Source organism: Ochotona princeps, chromosome 29 (genome assembly GCF_030435755.1).
Source record: "Ochotona princeps isolate mOchPri1 chromosome 29, mOchPri1.hap1, whole genome shotgun sequence".
NCBI lineage: Eukaryota > Metazoa > Chordata > Mammalia > Lagomorpha > Ochotonidae > Ochotona > Ochotona princeps.
This window is the reverse complement of record NC_080860.1, coordinates 15,820,710-15,840,521: the sequence shown is the minus strand read 5'-3', so window position 1 is coordinate 15,840,521 and position 19,812 is coordinate 15,820,710. Positions and strand designations below refer to the sequence as shown.

General features: G+C 51.2%; 1 protein-coding gene across 1 annotated transcript; it reads left to right on the top strand.

Annotated features, from left to right (window-relative positions):
• Positions 1-5,696: 5,696 nt before the first annotated feature.
• Positions 5,697-19,429, top strand: NIPSNAP1 (nipsnap homolog 1). The gene is made up of 10 exons (XM_004591965.4): positions 5,697-5,845; positions 13,414-13,541; positions 13,780-13,825; positions 13,999-14,093; positions 17,245-17,315; positions 17,437-17,577; positions 17,865-17,896; positions 18,365-18,459; positions 18,607-18,690; positions 19,204-19,429. Exons 1-10 carry the CDS (start codon positions 5,748-5,750, stop codon positions 19,266-19,268), a joined length of 855 nt encoding a protein of 284 aa, XP_004592022.2. The 5' UTR covers positions 5,697-5,747; the 3' UTR covers positions 19,269-19,429.
• Positions 19,430-19,812: the final 383 nt, after the last annotated feature.

Below are 19,812 nucleotides of genomic sequence, written 5' to 3'. Positions count from 1 at the left end.
TCTTGGTCACTCTGCCTTTGAAATGAGTGAATAAATAAAGAAATATGTAAGGCTTTTAAGAGAGAGAGAGAGAAGTACAGGAAATGAAATTTCCAGTGGTGAAATTTGAAAGCACATTGGAGATGGTATGATGGTTCAATTGGCTAATCCTTCACCTGCAAGTACCAGCATCCCAAATAAGTACTAGTTCATGCCCCAGCGGCTCCACTTCCCATCCAGGTCCCTGCTTATGACCTGGCAAAGCAATGGAGGATGGTCAAGTTCTTGGGGTCCCGCACCCTGGAGGAGGCTTTAGGCACCTGGCTTCAGATTAGCTCAGCTCTGGCTATTGCGGCCATTTGGGGAATGACTCAGCAGATGAGAGATCTTTCTTTCTAGTTCTCCTTCTCTCTGTGAATCCACCTTTCCAATAAAAACAAATAAATCTAAAAAGATTGTATTAAAATCTGAAAGGACACATCTGTCAAACTACACTGAGGACTCAGTTTTGGAGGCATGCGCACTCAATCTGGACTCAACGGGTTCATGTGTTCACGTGACAGGAAAACTGAGGTGTCTGGAAGTCAAGTTGCTGGTTGACGACCGCATGGCCTAATAGACACAGAGCCTGAATCCTTTTTTTTTTTTAATTTATTTATTTTTATTGGAAAGGTGGATATACAGAGAGCAGGAGAGACAGAGAGGAAGATCTTCCATCCGATAGTTCACTCTCCAAGTGACCTCAATGGCCACCGCTGTGCCGATCCGAAGTCAGGGGCCAGGAGCTCTTCCTGGTCTCCCATACAGGTGCATGATCCCAAGGCTTTGGGCTGTCCTCAACTGCTTTTCCAGGCCGCAAGCAGGGAGCTGGATGGGAAATGGGACTGCTGGAATTAGAACTGGCGCCCATATGGTGGTGTGTGCAAGGCGAGGACTTTAACCACTATGCTATCGCGCTGGGCCCAGAACCTGAATCCTTAACCCAAGTCTTTCTGTCCAGGCTAGCACGTGCAGGTCTCCTGGTATCCACACAGCTATGCACCCTCTAACCCATAGGGAAAGTCCTTTCCTGCCTCTTCCAGCTTCTAGTAGCCCCAGACATTTCTTGGCTTGTGGCCATGTCATTCCAATCTTTACAGGGTCCCTCACAGATCTGTGTTATCACAGCATCCTCCATTGGCATGCATCTGTCTCTGTCCAAATTTCCGTCATATTAGGCCACCAGACCTATTAGATGAAGACCCACCCAGTCCAGGAGGGCTGGTGTCATGGTCAAGTGGGTTTAACTTTTCCACTTGGGATGTTAGCATCCCATATCAGAGATCCAGTTCCAGTCTTGGCTGCTCTGCTTGGAGCCCAGTTCCTTGATAGCGTGCCTGAGAAAGCACTGCAAGATAACCCATGGGCCCCTGCTAAGCCTATGGGAAACACAGATGAAGTTCTAGTATCCTGGCTTAGGCCTGGAGCAGACCCAGCCATTGCAGTCATTTGGAGAGTATACTAATGGGTGAAACATAGACTCATTCTCTCTCTGCTTTTCAAAATAAGTAAAGAAATATTTGGGGCCTGGCAGAGTGGCCTAGTGGCTAAAATCCTCACCTTGAACATGCTGGGATCCCATATCACCACAGCTCCACTTCCCATCCAGCTCCCTGCTTGTGGCCTGGGAAAGCAGTCTTGACTGCCCAAAGCCTTGGGATCCTGCACCCGCGTGGGAGACCTGGAGGAGTTTCCTGGCTCCTGGCTGCAGATCGGCACAGCACTGGCCGTTGTGGTCACTTGGGGAGTGAATCATTGGACGGAAGATCTTCCTCTCTGGCTCTCCTCTTTGTATATCTGACTTGGCAATAAAAATAAATAAATAAATCTTTTTTAAAAATACATTCATTAATTTTATTTATTTGAAAGGCAGAGAGAAAGAGAATGAGAAAGAGAGTCTGCCATCTGTAGGCTCACTCCCAAAATGCATGCAACAGTTGAGATTGTGTCAAACCCAAGTTAGGAGCCTGAAGCTCAACGTGCATTCTCCCATGTGGGTGAACTACCCACCTGCTTCCTACCAGGTTTTGCACTAACTGCAAGTTGGATTCTGGGGAGGAGGGAAGGGGAGTTAGGATTTAAACTCAGGCAGTCTTATATAGGATATGGGTGTCTCAAGCGGCATTCCAAGCATGTATCAAATACTTACCTTGACTTATGTGGTTTTAACTGACGTATAATGTTGTGGCCCTATCATGCTATGGCTATTTATGATATAACTGTTCTACATTCATCTCCAACAGCAGTTAGAGCCCAAAAAACGGGCGATCCACGCCCTGAGCCCTGACAAGTTCTCTGCATTTGCTTCATGTGTACAGTGCTGCCACCTTGTGGCAACAACGTTATAATTCATTCCAAACAGCTTTGAAATCGTTCAGTACCTTAGCAAGGGAGCTCCCCAACCCGCATTTGTATTGCTTAGGATTGTTACTCATCGAATGATGCTTCATTAGTATTCCTATGTGACACTATGTTAAGCTCATATAATTCATATCTACCTAGCAGGGACAGTAGAGGACAACTGGGACTTGGACTGTGATTTCTGCTTTCTTGTCCCTGTGCACCTGTTTGGGGTCCCCTAGGAGCTGGGGTATGTAATTCTCAGACGGCATGAAGGCCTGAGCCCAAGATCCCATCCATAAGGAGCAGGTGACACTTGCCACAGCTGGGTGATTTGTCACTTTGCTCTTCTGCAGCCTATTTGGTGATAATCTATTTGTCCCAGGGAATAGATGATGGCAGGTTTGTCCATATTTTACACTTATGAACCTGCCTGTTCCTCTCTGCCTGGCTCTGCCCATCCATCTTTGTCCCTGGTTTCCCTCATTTCATTTCACGTGTGGACAGCGAGCCTTGGCAAAGAGTTATGCAGGTGGTTTCCGGGAAGGCAGCTTTGGAAAGGAAGGGTGGAGGAAGGAGGAGATGGATCTGCTCTGTGCAGGGAGGGAAGCAGGGACGGATGGGAAGCCCACGCAGCAGAAAGAGATGTCACAGACCTAGGTGGTGGGTGAGAAGGAGGCAGCAGGAAGGGGGGGATGGTGGCAGATGGTGGGAAGCAGGAGAAGACATCCTGGGACAGAGAACAGTAGGGCTGTTCTCCAATACGGGCCCTGGGATGGCCACTTGCTGGTGTCCCACATTGAACAGAGTAGGCATGTCTGCCCAATGGGAAATGACAGTGTGACCTTTACGGCCCAACAGAAGTCCTTGGGGCTTCCACGTTAGCTCTGTCTGGGATGACTGGCTCTGCCCTCCAGAGAAGCCAAAGCGGTGAGGGATGGAGGGTGCCTGGCCACAGCCAGCACTGACACTCACGTGGGACTATACTCTTCCCCGCATTGTAACTGTGCCTTTTCTTGCCACAATCAAGTTTTCAGGTGGTCACAGCCTGAGTTCACGTTTAGACTGCGGCCCTGTGGGGGACCCTGGCCCACAACAAGTCCCATACACTCACTCACTCTTCTGTGCCTGATCCAGAGGAGATATTTCTGGTCACAATTTATTTTTAAAAATTTATTTATTCTTGGGCCCAGAGCAGTAGCCTAGCAGCTAAAGTCCTCTCCTTGCACACAGTGGGATCCCAGTTGGGCACCGGTTCTAATCCTGGTAGCCCCGCTTCCCATCCAGCTCCCTGGTTGTGGCCTGGTAAAGCAGTCGAGGATGGCCCAGAGCATTGGGACCCTGCACCCACGTGGGAGATCTGGAGGAAGTTCCTGGCTCCTGGCTCCAGATCGGCACAATGCTAGCCATTGCGGTCACTTGGGGAGTGAATCATCGGATGGAAGGTCTTCCTCTCTGTCTCTCCTCCTCTCTGTAGATCTGCCTTTTCAATAAAAATAATGGCAGATCTTCTGTGCACTGATTCACTCCCGAAATGGCTGCATAATGGCTAGAGCTGATCTGATCTGAAGCTGGAGTCTGAGCTGATCTGAAGTCAAAAGCTAGAAGCTTTTCTGGGATTCCCAAGTGGGTCCCAAGACTTTGAGCTATCCCCTACTACCTTTCCAGGCCACAGGTAGGGAGCTGGATGGGAAGTGGAGCAGCCAGGACGTGAACCAGTGTCCATATGGCATCCTGATACTTGAAGGGAGAGGATTAACCAATGAAACTATTCAACTGGGTTCAAAGATTTATTTATTTTTTGCTCAAATAGCTGAGTTGCAGAAAGAGAAGCAGAGAGAGGTCTCCCATTGGCTGACTCACTCTGCAAATGGCCACAATAGCTGGAGCTGGGCTTGTCTGAACCTAGAAGGCAGGACCTTCTTCTGGGTCACCCACGTGGGAGTGTAGAGGCTCAAGGAGTTGGGCCATCCTCTGCTGCCTCCCCAGGACACAAGAAGGGAGTTGGAAAGAAGTGGAGCACCAGGACTTGAGCCAATGCCCATAAAGGATGCCAGTACTGCAGGTGGAAGTAAAAACTGCTAAGCTATGGGCCCAGCATGGTAACCTAGTGGGACCCTATATAGGCGCTGGTTCATAACCTGGCTGCTCCACTTCCTATCCAGCTTCCTGCTTGTGTGCTGGGAAAACAGTGGAGGATGGCCCAAGCCTTGGGACCCTGCAGCTGCATGGGAAACCCAGAAGAAGCTCCTGGCTTTGGATCACCTCAGTTCTGGCTGTTGTGGCCACTTGGGGAGTAAATCAATGGATGGAAGATCTTCTTATCTGTCTCTCCTCGTTTCTATATAGCTGCCTTTCCAATCAAAACAAATGCATCTTAAAAAAAACCTGCTAAGACAGGTTGTTGGCCCCTACAAATTTTTTAATTTTAAATTTGTGTATTTTTTAATTTATGTATTTTTATTGCAAAGTCAGATATACAGAGAGGAGGAGAGACAGAAAGGAAGATCTTCACTCACCAAGTGACCGCAACAGCCAGTGATGCACTGATCTGAAGCTAGGAGCCAGGAACCTCCTCCAGGTCTCCCACATGGATGCAGGGTCCCAAGGCTTTGGGCCATCCTCGACTGCTTTCCCAGGCCACAAGCAGGGAGCTGGATGGGAAGTGGAGCTACTGGGATTAGAACCGGCGCCCATATGGGATCCCGGGCATGCAAGGCAAGGACTTTAACCACTATCTATTGTGCCGGGGCCTGGGTGGCCATAAGGATTCCCTCACCCCAGCTCCCTCCCTCCAGTCTTCAGGCTTGCCTCTTTGCTTAGAGCAGTGATCTCAGGGTTGGGTGCTAGTCAGAGGGCTGGCCATAGAGCTGGAGGTTCTGAGAGACTGGCGACGAAGCCAGAAGGGGATGGTAAAGATAAAAGAGACAATGGAGAGAAAAACCTGAGGCCAGAGCCTTGTCCACCTGTCAGGAAGTTTGTTCCTTGCACAATGTGACATACTGTCCTGTGAGAGCCAGAACAAGCATACACAACGTCAGAGCATCTCGGGGGGCTCATCATCAAAACCCTGATGAAGAACCCTTGGTATCCGACATCCAGCTCTCCCATTCTACCAAGGTGGACACTGAGGCCCACAGTGGGCAGGAAGCTTCCTCAAGGTCACTCTACGAGCTGGGAGCAGAAGAGCCGCACGGTGGCCACGGCTAGACAGAAGCCCATGTCCACTATTTGCCAAGTAGCGGGGACTAACCAGGGGACAACGCCCACCTGGCTGTTTTAGGTTGGTGAGGAGGAGGAAAGCTGGCGGAGGGGCGTGGCTTGCCCAGGCCCCGCCTCCGCCGCCGGGTTCAGGGGCGGGGCCTCCCTCCAACCTGCGCCGCTCCAACATGGCTCCGAGGCTGTGCAGCATCTCTGCGGCGGCGCGGCAGGTGCTGGGGGCCCCTGGACCTCGCACCCGGAAGGTGCCGGTGGTGGCCCCGGCGCGGTGAGAGGCGAGCGCGGCCGAGGCGCCCACGCAATGCGTGGTTGTAGGGACGGGGGCGGCAAAGAGGGGAGTCCAGGCTGGGGGGGAGAGGTCTGGGAAAGAAGAGAGGCGGTGAGAAGGGGGTGGGGGGTGGGGGTGGAGGGTGCGGTGTATCTGGCTGGTGGCAACCAGAGAAAGGAAGATGGGGTTGCACAGGAGGGGCAGATCTGGCCCTTGGAGAAGGGAGTAGAGGGGAGAGGACAGGCGTAAGGGCCCCTTCCCCAGGCCTGCTAGGTGAAATAGCTCCTCCCTTAGCAAGTTCTAGGGTGACAGTGAGGGCCCCACAAACCCGTTTGCTCTCCCACTGTTCAGCTGTACAGTGGGACAGAGGCCTGGGGCTATTGGCACTTTTCTAAGGTCACAGCCTCCCTCGGCTGTTGTGGCAAGCAGTGGCACTGTGACCCAGTTCTTCCCCACTGTGCACTTTGCACCACAACGGGTGGCCTTCTGGGAGGGCCAGCCTGCCTAGGCCATGTGCTGAGCCTGGCCTTTTGTTTGGGCCCTGCCTCGGGCTGCAGCAGGACTTGGCCTGCGGTTGGCCTGGCAGCCCCAGTTGGCCCCTCCTGCTTCCCTCCGCTGTAGTTGTCCTTTCCCCCATCTTTGCACTTATGGCCTTGTACAACTGTGACCTAGGAGCTTGCCTGCTTGTCCCAATAGACTTATTGTCTCATGTTCCTGTTTCCCTAGCCAGCCACCCCTACAGAGCTCAGCCAAGAATATGTGCCCCAGAAGTGAGGCACTTGTCTCCTTTCACCTGCAAAAGGAAAAAGGAAAGCCAGGGTTACTCTTGCCCAGCAGCCCAGGAATGAAGGTGCCAAGTTTGTTAGACTGTGCCATGAGGTGTCGGAGCGCTGAGCAGTGGGGGCTTTCGGGGTTGGACACGTGCCTACACCCACCTGGATTGCCCAGAAAGTAAGGGAGAGAGTTGACATCATGAAAAGAGCCTGGAGTTTTCCTCACCCCAGCAATCTAACTCAGCCTGTGTTTGTGGGATGACCTTGGAAAATCAGTTGACCTTTTCAAACCTCAGGTGCTTCCTGTGTAAATATATGTGAGAAAATGGTGCCTTTCTCATAGAATTGTGGATAATTAACAAACTCAAGTGTCTGGCACCTGGGGAACACTGAGCATTGCCCTTTGACTATTTTTAAAGATTTATTTTATTTTTATTGGAAGGTCAGATATACAGAGAGGAGGAGAGACAGAGAGGAAGATCTTCCATCCGATAATTCACCTGTCAAGTGACCACAACGGCCAGTGCTGTGCCGATCTGAAGCCAGAAGCCAGGAACTTCCTCCCGGTCTCCCATGCAGCTACAGGGTCCCAAGGCCTTGGGCCGTCCTCGACTGCTTTCCCAGGCCACAAGCAGGGAGCTGGATGGGAAGGGAAGTGGAATATCCGGGATATGAAACTGGCACCCAAATAGGATGCTAGAGTTTGTAGGTGGAGGATTAGCACATAGAGCCACAGTTTTGGCTCCGTGCCTTGTCTTTAAAAAAAAAAAAAATTACACACACACACATATATATTTTCAAGGTTTATTTATTTAAGAGTCAGAGATCTTCTATCTGCTATTTCATTCCCCAAATGTTCAAAGAACAAAGCTGGGCCCGGTATGGTGGCCTAAGGGCTAAAGTCCTTGCCTTGAACATGCTGGGATCCCATATGGGTGCTGTTTCTAATCCTGGTGGCCCCACTTCCCATTCAGCTCCCTGTTTGTGGCCTGGGAGAGCAGTCGAGGACAGTCCAAAGTCTTGGGTTCTTGCACCCATGTGGGAGACCTGGAAGAGCTCTTGACTCCTGACTTTAGATCAGTGCAGCTCCAGCCGTTGCAGTCACTTGGGGAGTAAACCATCGGGTGAAGATCTTCCTCTCTGTCTCTCCTCCTCTCTCTATTTATTTGACTTTGCAATGGAAATAAAATAAATCTTGAAAAGAAAAGAGCTAGGCCAGACTAAAGCTGAGAGCCAAGAGAGCTTCTTTCTAGTCTCCTGTAGGAGTGCAAGATCCCAAATACCTGGGTCATTCTGCACTGTGCTGCCAGGAGCATTAGCAGGGAGCTGGATTGGAAATGGGGCAGCTGAGGCTACAACCTCACTTTTGTGAGATGCTAATATACCAGGCAAAGGCTTTGCCCACTAAGCCACAATACAGGCCTCTCTTTCTATTTATTTGAATTGTGAAGAGATTGAGAGATCTTCTATGCACAGGTTTATTCCTCAAATGCCTGCACTGGCTGGGTTAGGAATTCCATGTATGTGTCTCCTGTCAGTGGCAGGAACTCAAGTACTTGCCACATTATCTGTTGCCTCCAAGGATGTGTGCATTAGCAAATAGTTGGATTGGAAGCAGGGGAAAGGTTCAACCCAGGTACTTCAGTACAGAATATGGGTTACCCGAGTGAGGGCTTAACCTGCTAAGCAGGTATTGTCCCCATAACTTCAGGGCCTGCTGCTTCCAACTGACTCGGTAGCCCTGGGTGAGTCACTGGGCCTCTGGGAGCCTCAGTGTCCCCCTCTGAGAAGTGAGAATGGCCACCTCCTGCCTGGCATTTTTCCACACAATGGTGTAAAGAGACATGGATAAATGTCTCAGGTCCTCAGAATTGATTTCAGTCCCCCATGGCCAGGTCCACACTGGATCCGTGAGCACACCCTCTCTTGCTGCACTTTGGGCCTGCTTTGGCTTCTGCCCGAAGCACCACCAGCAGCTTGTCTGGTCTCTGAAGCTTGTGAGACAGGGATAGAGTCTTGGCTTTTGAAATCATTTGCACACCTGGGTTGGAATCCTCTTGGCCGCTGGGTAATCAGCCTTGAAGAAGGCAGGGAACGTCTCTGTTGTTTTTTTATTTAAGGTTTATTTGTTTTTTGGCCTGGTGTGGTAACCTAGCGGCTAAAGTCCTTGCCTTGCACGCCCCATGATTCCATATGGGCGCTGGTTCTAATCCTGGAAGCCCTGCTTCCCATCCAGCTCCCTCCTTGTGGCCTGGGAAAGCAGTCGAAGACATACCAAAGCTTTGGAACCCTGCACCTGCGTGGGAGACCCAGAAAACCCTCCTGGCTTTGTATTGATGCAGCTCTGGCCATTGTGCTCACTTGGGGAGTGAATCATCAGACGAAAGATCTTCCCCTCTGTCTCTCCTCCTCTGTGTATATCTGACTTTATATCTTAAAAAGATTTATTTATTTTTACTTGAAGGGCAGGGTTATATATAGAGACTAGAGATCTCCCATCCACTGGGATTATTCCCCAAATGGCCACAATAGCCAGAGCTGGGCTGGTCCAGAGCCAGGAGCCAGAAGCTTCTTCTAAGTCTTCTGTGTGGGTGCAGGGTCCCAACACTTGGGCCATCCTCTGCTGCTTTCCCAGGTGCAATAGCAGTGAGCTGAATTGGAAGTGGAGCAGCTAGGACATGAATCAGCACCCCTATGGTAGGATGCTGGTACTACAGGGTCAGGGTTACCTTGCTGTGCCTTGCGCTGGACCTAAGCTTCGTTGTCCTTAAACATGTGTCATGGGGATTAGCCCATGTTGGAACTGCTCAGCAAACAACGGTTGTTATTCGTGTCACACCACTAATCCTCTTGTTAATAGAACTTTAGTTCTTCTAGGTGAAGATACAGCTTTGGGACCAGAAGTAAAATCAGAGCTCCTTCCAAAAGTCCACCGATCCAAATACGAAGTGTGTTTGAAATGTGCAGGGAGCCCGGCTTCCTGACAGCTAGGAGCCAAGGGTCCCAGCGTCCCATGTTTCATGTTTGAGCAGTTTCATTTGGGGAGTCATCTGAGTGTTGTTCCCTGTTGGCAGTACAAAGAGTTCATGTGCAGTAACTTCTGGAGAGAGATTGGAAGGTTCTCATTAGGGAAAATGCATTAAGTTCAGAGACAGAGCTCCCATCCGCTGGTTCACCCCCTACATCTTTCCGAATGCTTTCAGTGGCTGGGACCGAGGCAGGGTCAAAGCCAGGGGCCAGGAACTCAATGCAGGAATCCCACATGGGCAGCAGGAACCGAGTTATTTATCCACAGTTGCTGCCTCTGGGGTGTACATTAGCCGGAAGCTGCAGTCACATGTCAAAGGTGGGTCCAGAACTCAGAAGTGGGACACAAATCATAACCACTGGGCCAAACACCTGCCCCTGGGACAAATATTTGTTAAGCTCTGGCTGTACCTGCTATTACACAATGCAAGTCCCCAAAAGCATTCTCTCTCTCTCTTTTTTGTTAAGATTTATTTTTATTGCAAAGGCAGATATACAGAGAGAAGGCGAAACAGAGAAAAAGATCTTCCATCTGCTGGTTCACTCCCTAAGCGGCTGCAATGGCCAGAGCTGATCTGATCTGAAGCCAGGAATCAGGAGCTAGGAGCTTCTCCTAGGTCTCCCATGTGGGTTCAGGGTCCCAAGGCTCTGGGCCGTCCTCTACCACTTGCCCAGGGTACAGGCAGGAAGCTGGATGGGAAGTGAAGCAGCTGGGGTGTGAAACAGCGCCCTATATGGAATCTCAGCACATGCAAGGCAAGGATTTGAGCCACTAGGCTACAGCGCTGAGCGCCCCCAGAAGCATTCATAATACACTACATATATATATATATAAGGTTTTTAGATTTATTTATTTTATTGAAAAGGCAGATTTATAGAGAGAAGGAGAGACAGATCCTCCATCTACTGGTTCACTGCCCAAATGGCCCCAGTGGCTGCAACTGAGCTGACGCAAAGCAAAAGCCAGGAGCCAGGAGTTTCTTCTGGCTCTCCACGCAGGTACAGGGCCCCAAGGCTTTGGGCTTTCCTCTGCTGCTTTCCCAGGCCACAAGCAGGGAACTTGATGGGAAATGGAGCAGCTGGGATTAGAAACAGTGCCCATATGTGATCCGGTGGATGCAAGATGATGACTTTAGCCACCAGGCTATCGTGCTGGGCCCCCTTAATTAACTTTGAATACCAATATATTTGGTACCTCTGAGACAATGTAATGAAATTACATGGGGAAAAAAAAAAGTTGAAATTGGAACTGCTGTGGCACAGTTGTCCTCCAAGTTGAGCATCAGCAGAGTCCCCTGGTGACTTTGTGAAAGCTTCCATTGCCTGACCCACTCCCCCAGTTTCCACTGCAGATGCTCGGGTTGGGGCCTGTGGCGTCCAGCAGGTCTCCAGGCCAAGTTGATGCTCTTATTCTCAGAGTCCCGGGTGGGGCGGGTGTGTGTGTGGGAATCCTGATTCCTTATTTGTTATTAAGGATTTGTCTATTTATTTGAAAGCATTTTGTTGGACCCGGTACGGTAGCCTAGAGGCGAAAGTCCTCACCTTGAGGAAGTCAGGGAGGAATAGAGGTAGATATTATCTGCCCAGCTGCGTCTCCCCTTTGTCTCCCAGGCCCATCCTTTTCCCCCTGTTTGACTGATGAGGATAATGAGATCAGAAGATTGAATTTGAGTTGGGTTTGTCCAGAGCCTGCTCATAAGCACTAATTCTGCTGCTGCTCTCGTGGGGGATGAGAGGGGATTCCTGATCCTCACTCCCTGCTTGGGGCTGCAGTTTGTCCTTCCTTGCCCTTCTCACCCTCCAGCTTTGGCCATTTGCACTCAGTTCTGTGCGTGAAATAGCTACCCCGTGTTCATTTTGGATCTCCCACATGGGTGGCAGGGGCCCAGGCACTTGGGCCATCTTCTGATGCTTTCCCAGGTGCACCAGCAGGGTGCTGGATTGAAAGAGCGGCAGTCGGGACTCACCGTAAGGAATGCCAGCATTGCAGGTGGCACCACAATGCCAGCCACATCCCCCCCTTATGACCCCTTAACTGCTGCGCCCATTGCCTGCCCCTAAACTCTTGAAATTATATGATTGCAGTTGCTGGCTTGTGTTTCAGACCCTGCCTTGGGATCTTAGAGAGCCCTGCTTGGATTTCGCTTGTAGGAAAGAATTTTACAGATGGGCTGCTTTGTCCTGCTCACTTGGCGGGTTGGGAAACAAGTCAGTCACAGGACGACTTCAACAGCAGTGGAAAGAAATAGAAAATCCAAGCTCCTCAGGCTTGCTCCATCCACTCCCCTGGCTTTCCAGCCCACCAGGCTGGGTGCTGGGCAGATCCTGGTCGGCACTGACGTTAATAAATGACCCGCAGCTTTACTCTGGAGCAAAGGTCTTAGTTGACAAATACTAGGAGCCACTCTTCTCCCTTCTGTCACCTCCACCAGGCGAGGCAGTTCCTGTCCAGTCAAGCCAAAGGTCGGGGCCACCAGTGCCCAGCCTGGGAAAAGGGGTTGGCTTTCAAGGAAGGAGCTCTGAGTTGGTTGGTTGTTGTATTAGCACTGTTGTCTGATTGGCTGTGTGACCTTGGGCAAGTTCCTTCTGCTCGCCGAGCCCCTGTTTTATGTTGGAAAGTGAGGGCACTATAGCTGTGAAATTATCGTGCAGTTTTAGTGGGATTGTTCAAGCAAAACCACAGGATTCACTTCTTGTTCTTAAATTTCACAGATCACAATATCCCTTCCGTTCATAAGTATGAGAATTGGCTCTTTGCTAATGAAACAAATACCTATACAATAACGTGAAAGAGCCTTTGGTTTCAGAAATGCTTCAGTAATGAACCAAGAAAAAATTCACACCATCTCAGGCCCGGCGTGGTAGCCTGGTGGCTAAAGTCCTCGCCTTGCATGCTCTGGGATCTCATATGGGTGCCGTTTCGTGTCACACCTGCTCCACTTTCCCATCCAGCTCCCTGCTTGTGGCCTGGGAAAGTAGAACGGCCCAAAGTCTTGGGATCCTGCACCCGTGTGGGAGACCTGGAAGAAGCTGCTGGCTTCTGGCTCCTAGCTTTGGATCGGCTCAACTTTGGCCCTTGCAGCCACTTGGGGAGTGAATCAGTGGACGGAAGATCTTCTCTGTCTCTCCTCCTCTATATCTGATTTTCCAATAAAAAAGTCTTTTAAAAATAATAAAATATTAAAAATGTTTGTTTATTTGAAAGCCAAAACTATAAAGAGAGTGAGAGAGTTATCTCCAGAGAACTTCATTCTGGGGCTAGGCCAAGTCCAAGCAAGGATCTAGAGGCATCTTCCAGGGCTCCCACGTGGGAGCAGAGGCCCAAACTCTGAGGTCATCATCCACGGCCTTCCCAGGCACAATAGCAGGGAGCTGGATTGAGAGCCGAGCAGCCAGCCCTCGAACTTGTACTCTGATGTGGGATGCCATTGTCATAATTGACAACTTAATCCACTGTGCCACAAAACAAACTTCGGCCTCCAGCTTCCTTCAGGACAAGGCTTTTTGTTCTTGACTCTCCATGTATGGGCTTTATTCGGGGGCAGACTCTCTTGGCTTCCTAAGGCCCTACAAAGATTCAAGAGGCACACCAGGTCCTTGCTATGTAGGGGGTCACATTTGCCTGGGTAGTTCTAGGGGTATATCAGATTTGAGCTGCTACATGATTCTGGGGCCCAGTTCCCAGAAAGATGGGGCTGCAGGGTGTCTGACCAGAGTGAGTCACGGGGGCTCCCAATGCCCACCTCCCTCAACACGTCTGTCCTACAGTTTCTATTCCAAGGATGCTGAAGGCAGCTGGTTCCGCTCCCTCTTTGTTCACAAGGTGGATCCCCGGAAGGATGCCCACTCCACCCTACTCTCCAAGAAAGAGACCAGCAACCTGTACAAGATCCAGTGTGAGTAGCTACTGAGCTGCTCCAACCCCAGCCTCTGGGGCTTGCTGGGGAAGGGGGGTGGGGTGTGTGGCAGCAGGGCAACCTTGGGGGCTTCAGCATGGAGAAGAAAGGGGCTGGGCTTTGCTGTGCAGTGCAGTCCTGCAAGCTCTGGCCTTAATGGGCTCCCTTTGCCCCCTACACCTCCAGCGGCACACACACCTGCCCTGCCTCACCTTGTGCTCTCTGTCTGTCTCTGCAGTTCACAATGTGAAGCCTGAGTGTCTGGATGCCTACAACAGTCTGACGTGAGCACTGGCCTCCGCCTGCCCCACACCCTCGACCCTGCTGTCCCAGGGCCAGGCCCCCACTTGGGTTGGGGTTGGTGCGTCCCAGTACGTCTTGGGTTGGAGTGCTGAGTTGAACCCCTCCTGTGGGGGTCGATGTGAGCCCTGCCTCTTTTTCTGTACCCCTCTCTCAGGGAAGCTGTGCTGCCCAAGCTACACCTGGATGAAGATTACCCCTGCTCACTCGTGGGCAACTGGAACACGTGGTATGGGGAGCAGGACCAGGCAGGTGAGGCCCACCCCCTAATTCCCCATAACTGCAGCCCATCCAGCATTCCACACATCACACTGTCCTCCATGACAGCACCTGGGACAGGGGCTCTCCACACATGAACACCTCATCTCTTCACCCCAATACCCACCGTGGCTCCCTCTGTCCTCGGAGGGGCCCCTGAAGCTTCAGTCCTCTCTCACTGAAGTCTCCAGCCTCATCTTGCCACATTTGCCTCGTCCACTACTTTCCCACCCAAGGCTTCCTTCAAGTCCCCAGTGGACTCTTGGACTCTGTCTTGCAAGTCATTTATTTTCTTTTTTCTCCCTTGCCTACTTTAAAAAAAAAAAACAACAGTTATTTATTTTTATTGCAAAGTCAGATATACAGAGAGGAGGAGAGACAGAGAGGAAGATCTTCAGTCTGATGATTCACTCCCCAAAGTCAGGATCCTGGAGCTTCTTCTGGGTCTCCCACGCGGGTGCAGGGTCCCAAGGCTTTGGGCCATTCTCCTCGACTGCTTTCCCAGGCCACAAGTGGGGAGCTGGATGGAAAGTGGAGCTACTGGGATTAGAACCGGTGTTCATATGGGATCCAGGCGCATTCAAGGCGAGGACCTTAACCGCTATGCTCTTTTGCTTGGGCCTCCCTTGCCTACTTTACCTGGCTCTTTTGTGAAGTCTTTTGTTTTACATGGATCTCGGAGGCCTCCCCAGATTTCTGCTGCTTAAGCTGACTTAGACACCTCCCCTAGCGCCACAGCCCCTGAGTCCTTGGCCTCTGTATTACCCCTGATTTTTCCTCTCTGTAGCTGTCTGGCCACTCTCTGTGTAAGTGGTGAGTTCTGGGACCACTGAATTCCCAGAGTGAAGCACATGCTTGTGGAATAAGCTGGCTGCCTATAGCTCTCCAGTAGCACCCCTAGAATGTTCGTTCCCACTCCTGCATAACCCACCAAAGTTGGCACCTACTGCTAGGATCCTTACATGAATTAGCCCCTTTCAGGGGGCCTCGGCATTTAGACGTGCACTATCTAGAACAGTAGCCACTAACCACATGTAGATATTTAAATTTACATTGGGAGGTTTGGGCATTTGGTCTAGTGGTTAAGCTGCCCCTTGGGGCACTTGTATCCTGTATTGCACTGCCTAGGTTTGTTTTTGGTTTTCAAGATTTGTTTGTTTATTTGAAAAGTAGAGTTATAGGTATAAGAAGAAACAGAGAGAGAGAGATTCAGAGAGAGAGATCAAGATTGTCCATCTAGTGGTTCACTCCCCAAACATCCACAATGGCCAAAGCTGGACCAGGCCAAAGTCAGGAGCCTGAAACTCCGTCTGGGTCTTCCCTTTAGGTGGCAGAGACACATACTCAGGCCATCCTCCACTGCCTTCTCAGCTGTGCCAGAGGGAGCTGGACCAGAAGCAGAGTGGCACCTGGCTTTGAGTCCTGGTTCTGTTTTAAGTCTTAACTTCCTGCTGTTGTGTACTTTGGGGGCAGCTGATAGCTCAAATAGTTGATTCCTTGCCACACAAGGAATCCTGTTTCCAAGTGAGATCACCTACTCGGGTTCTGGGTGAGCACGCATTTTGAAGGGATGCTGTGGATCCCTCAAATAGAACTCTATTCTAGTGAGCAGGAAACATGGGCTTTAAAAGTCTAACTGTATGAAGCATTTTTGGAGATAAGTAAGCATCTCTCTCACCTGAAGTTCCCTGGGCCCCAGTTCTCTGCCACAAGGTCATCTGTCACAGTACCTTGGGCCTCCTTCTGGAAACAAGGTGCAGATTGACGTTTTGGGAAATGTCCTCCTGTCTCCTAAGGTCATACGGTGGCGTACCTGAGCTGCTCTTTTGTCCTTTGGTACTTTTGTTTTCTTTGTTTTTTTAAAGATTTATTTATTTTTGTTGGAAAGTTAGATATACAGAGAGAAGAGACAGAGAGAAAGATCTTCGGTCTGATGATTCACTTCCCAAACAGCCCCAGCGGCTGGAGCTGAGCTGATCCAAACTCAGAAGCCAGGAGCCTCTTCTGGGTCTCCCGTGTGGATGCAGGGTCCTAAGGCCTTGACCTGTCCTTGACTGCTTTACCACGCCACAGGCAAGAAGCTGGATGGCAGGGCCACCGGGATACAAACCACTGCCCACATGGGTTCTCAGCGTGTGAAAGGCGAGGACTTTAACTCCTAGGCCTGCTTCTTTTGTTTTCAATTCACTGTCTTAGAATAATACTCCAGGCCAGCACAATGGCATACCAGTCCTCTTGCTGCATGCCAATTCTCTTCTGTTAGCACTGGCATCCCATATGGGTGCTGGTTTTTGTCTGCCTTTCTACTTTTCTTTCTTTCCTTTTTTTTTTAAGAGATTTATTTTTATTGGAAGGGCAGATCTAAGAGAGAAATACAGAAAGAAAGATCTTTGACCTGCTGGTTCACTCCCCAAGTGGCCACGATGGCCAGAAATGGCTGCTCCACTTTTCATCCAGCTCTCTGCTTATGGCCTGAGAAAGCAGCAGAGAATGGTCCAAGTCCTGGAACCCCTGCACCCATGTGGGAGACCAAGAAGAAGCTCCTGGTTTCTGGCTTCATATCAGCTCAGCTCTGGCCATTGAAGTCTTTGAAAAGTTGAGTTATAGGTATAAGAAGAAACAGAGAGAGAGAGATTCAGAGAGTGACAGAGAGTGAACCAGCAGATGGAAGATCTCTCTCTCCTCTCTGTAAAATCTGTCTTTCAAATAAAAATAAATTAAAGGAAGAAGAATGCTCCATTGCAGACATGCCCCTCTTGTCCAGCCTGTCTCACAAGGCTGCTGTCCCTGGGGTCCAGGACCCCTACCCCAGTCCCCGAAACCACATCTTTCTGGATAAGGAAGGTTGGGTAGGTGCATTGGCCTCATTTTCAATGTGAGGACACTGAGACCTGGAGGGCTCCTAGGCCACCTGGCAGAGCTGGATGGAGCTCATGCCAGGGCTCTGGGAGTTTGTGTTAGGAGTCCTCTTTACCCCAGCATTGTCCCCTGTCTGGGTCAAGGGATCTTAAAGAATCTTGATGCTGTAGGGAAGCAGGCTAAGGAATCCCTACTCCCACCACTACATGCATGCTTAGCTTTGGGGTCAGTGGGGCAGGGTACCTGCAGCCCCCTAATCATACCCTACCCCCCACCCTCACAACAGTGCACCTGTGGCGATTCTCGGGCGGCTACCCAGCCCTCATGGACTGCATGAACAAGCTCAAGAACAACAAGGTAAGGGCAGCATCCCCTCACAAGCCTCTCTAGAGCTTGGGGCGCCTCCACCATCCCATGAGACACACGGCTGAGTGGAGGATGCTGCCCAGCTGCTGTGCTCACACTGCCCTGCCCGCAGGAGTACCTGGAGTTCCGGAAGGAGCGGAGCCAGATGCTGCTATCCAGGAGGAACCAGCTGCTGTTGGAGTTCAGCTTCTGGAATGAGCCGCTGCCCAGAGCAGGCCCCAACATCTATGAGCTGCGGACCTACAAACTCAAGGTGCCCCCCTCTCAAGAGGTCCTGCCCAGCTCACACCTGCCCCATTGCAGTGTTGCTTCACAGGTCCCCCGAGATGGAGCCCGGCCCCTTGACTTAGGGCATCCGGCCTTTCTCCCCTTGAGGACCCATGCACTGTGTACACACAAGTATACACAAGCCTACCAGTTGTGAGGCTGAGTCCCTGAATGAGACCATGTGGTCCCTTGAGTCTCCCAGCCCTGCCCCACTGTGATGCCGGGAACACAAGGTGGGAGCTCATTCCCATCTTCCCTCTGCTTCTCTTCCAGCCAGGAACCATGATTGAGTGGGGGAACAATTGGTGAGTGACAGCGCTGGGTTGGAGGCGGGGGACTCTGCTCACTCGCTCCTGCCAAGGCCATCCTTTTTCCCAGCGACCCCAGCCTCTCCTCTCTCCCTCATGTATCCAGAAGTGTCTACCCAAGGGGTGGGTCAAACACATTGGGCCTGACCTTCCCGAGGGCAGGTGGGACTGGCACCTCAGTGACTCTGTAGCAGGTTGATATTTCAGTTGATGATTTCATATGGCCCACAGATGATGTTATAAACAAATGTCCCTTGGCAGAGAAAGGTTGCACACTCCTGTGCTCCAGGCTAGCGAGGCCTGTCCTGGCAGAGTACCTGCTTGTGATCACACCTTCCCCCTACCACTAACCTGTTGAACCCCATTGACCTTTGAAGGCTGTGAGCCCCACCTGCACCCTTCCAAGAATGGGCCTGTGTGCACCTGTGGGGGCCCAACCTCTGCCCCACACTCTGTCCTCTCCAGGGCTCGGGCCATCAAGTACCGGCAGGAGAACCAGGAGGCAGTGGGCGGCTTCTTCTCACAGATTGGAGAGCTCTACGTCGTACACCATCTGTGGGGTAGGGCTGGGAACCTTTTAGGTGCAGGTCCAAGGGAGGCCTGGGATGCAGGGCAGGGTGGGACGCAATGGGAAGAGGGCTCTGTGTTGGTGGGGAAAGGGACCAGATCTTCTGTGCCCAAGGAATGAGCCAGGGTCCTTCCCACAGCCTATAAAGACCTGCAGTCCCGTGAAGAGACTCGGAATGCTGCCTGGAGGAAGAGGGGCTGGGACCAGAACGTTTATTATACGGGTGAGTACTGCCTCTGTGAGTCGGGGCTGTGGGAGACGCCTAGGAGATCATCTGCTGGGAGGGTTTCTCTAAGGATGGAATCCTTCCCGCTGAGGGGCTGTGACCTCACTTGTTTACTTCCAGTGATGGGAAACTCACTTTTAAGACATAAGAGTGAGTGGGTTGCCTTGCTGTGTAAGCACTGGTTAAGTGCCGGTGGGATGCTAGCACAGCCCTAAGACTCTGGGCACAGCTTTGTACCTTGCTATTTGCTCACCTGTAAGATGGCAGTAGCCAGAGCGCCTCCCTCAGGCGGCTCCAGAGAAGGCTTTGTTTGTTTGTTTGTTTTGCTTTGCTACTTATTCTCAGTCACCACCTGAATCCTGCCATAACTTGGGAGCCCTGGTGCTCTCCACGGCCCCTCGCAGAAGGGCCCCTTCCTTGTCAAAGGCCAGCCTCTGCATGCCTATGGCAGTGATCCGCCAGCCTCGGCGCCTCCCTGACCTCTGTCTCTCCTCCCCTCTCTCTCTGCAGTCCCCTTGGTGCGGCACATGGAATCTCGAATCATGATCCCCTTGAAGATCTCGCCTCTCCAGTGACTGATGCCTCTAATTCCTACCCCTTCTCCCTCAGGGCTGCGCAGGGCAGAGGGTCTCTTGGGCCTTCCAGCTTTTTTTTTTCCTCTTGGATCTGGGAGGACCCTGAGGGGGTGATATTAGTTGAGCTTATGGGGTACTAAAGGTTGATGGAGTCCTGATGACTCCAGAGCCTTTCCTACCTAGCTCCTTCCCCGCCACCCCGAAGAAGTTTGAGATTTCTCTGAAGAACAGTTCCTGTCATGGTTTCACACGTTTCTTCCCACAATTCCTTTCCTCAAGGCTTGTGTCAAGTCCCCAGTGGTCATCTCAGATGCCCTTGGTTTAGCTTAGTTTACACAACTAGACCATACCTGCAGGATTTCCTGGTCTCTATTTTGGGCCACGCACTTCCTGGACAATCTGAGCCAAGTTCCTCCTGCCGTGGAAAAGGCTGAAACTGCCAAAACCCCTCAAATCAGAACACCCAGAGGGGCAGGGGCAATGGTTCAGGGGAACAGGAGGCAGTCCCAGAAGCCAGAACTTCAGAATTCAGTCCTTGGGTGTG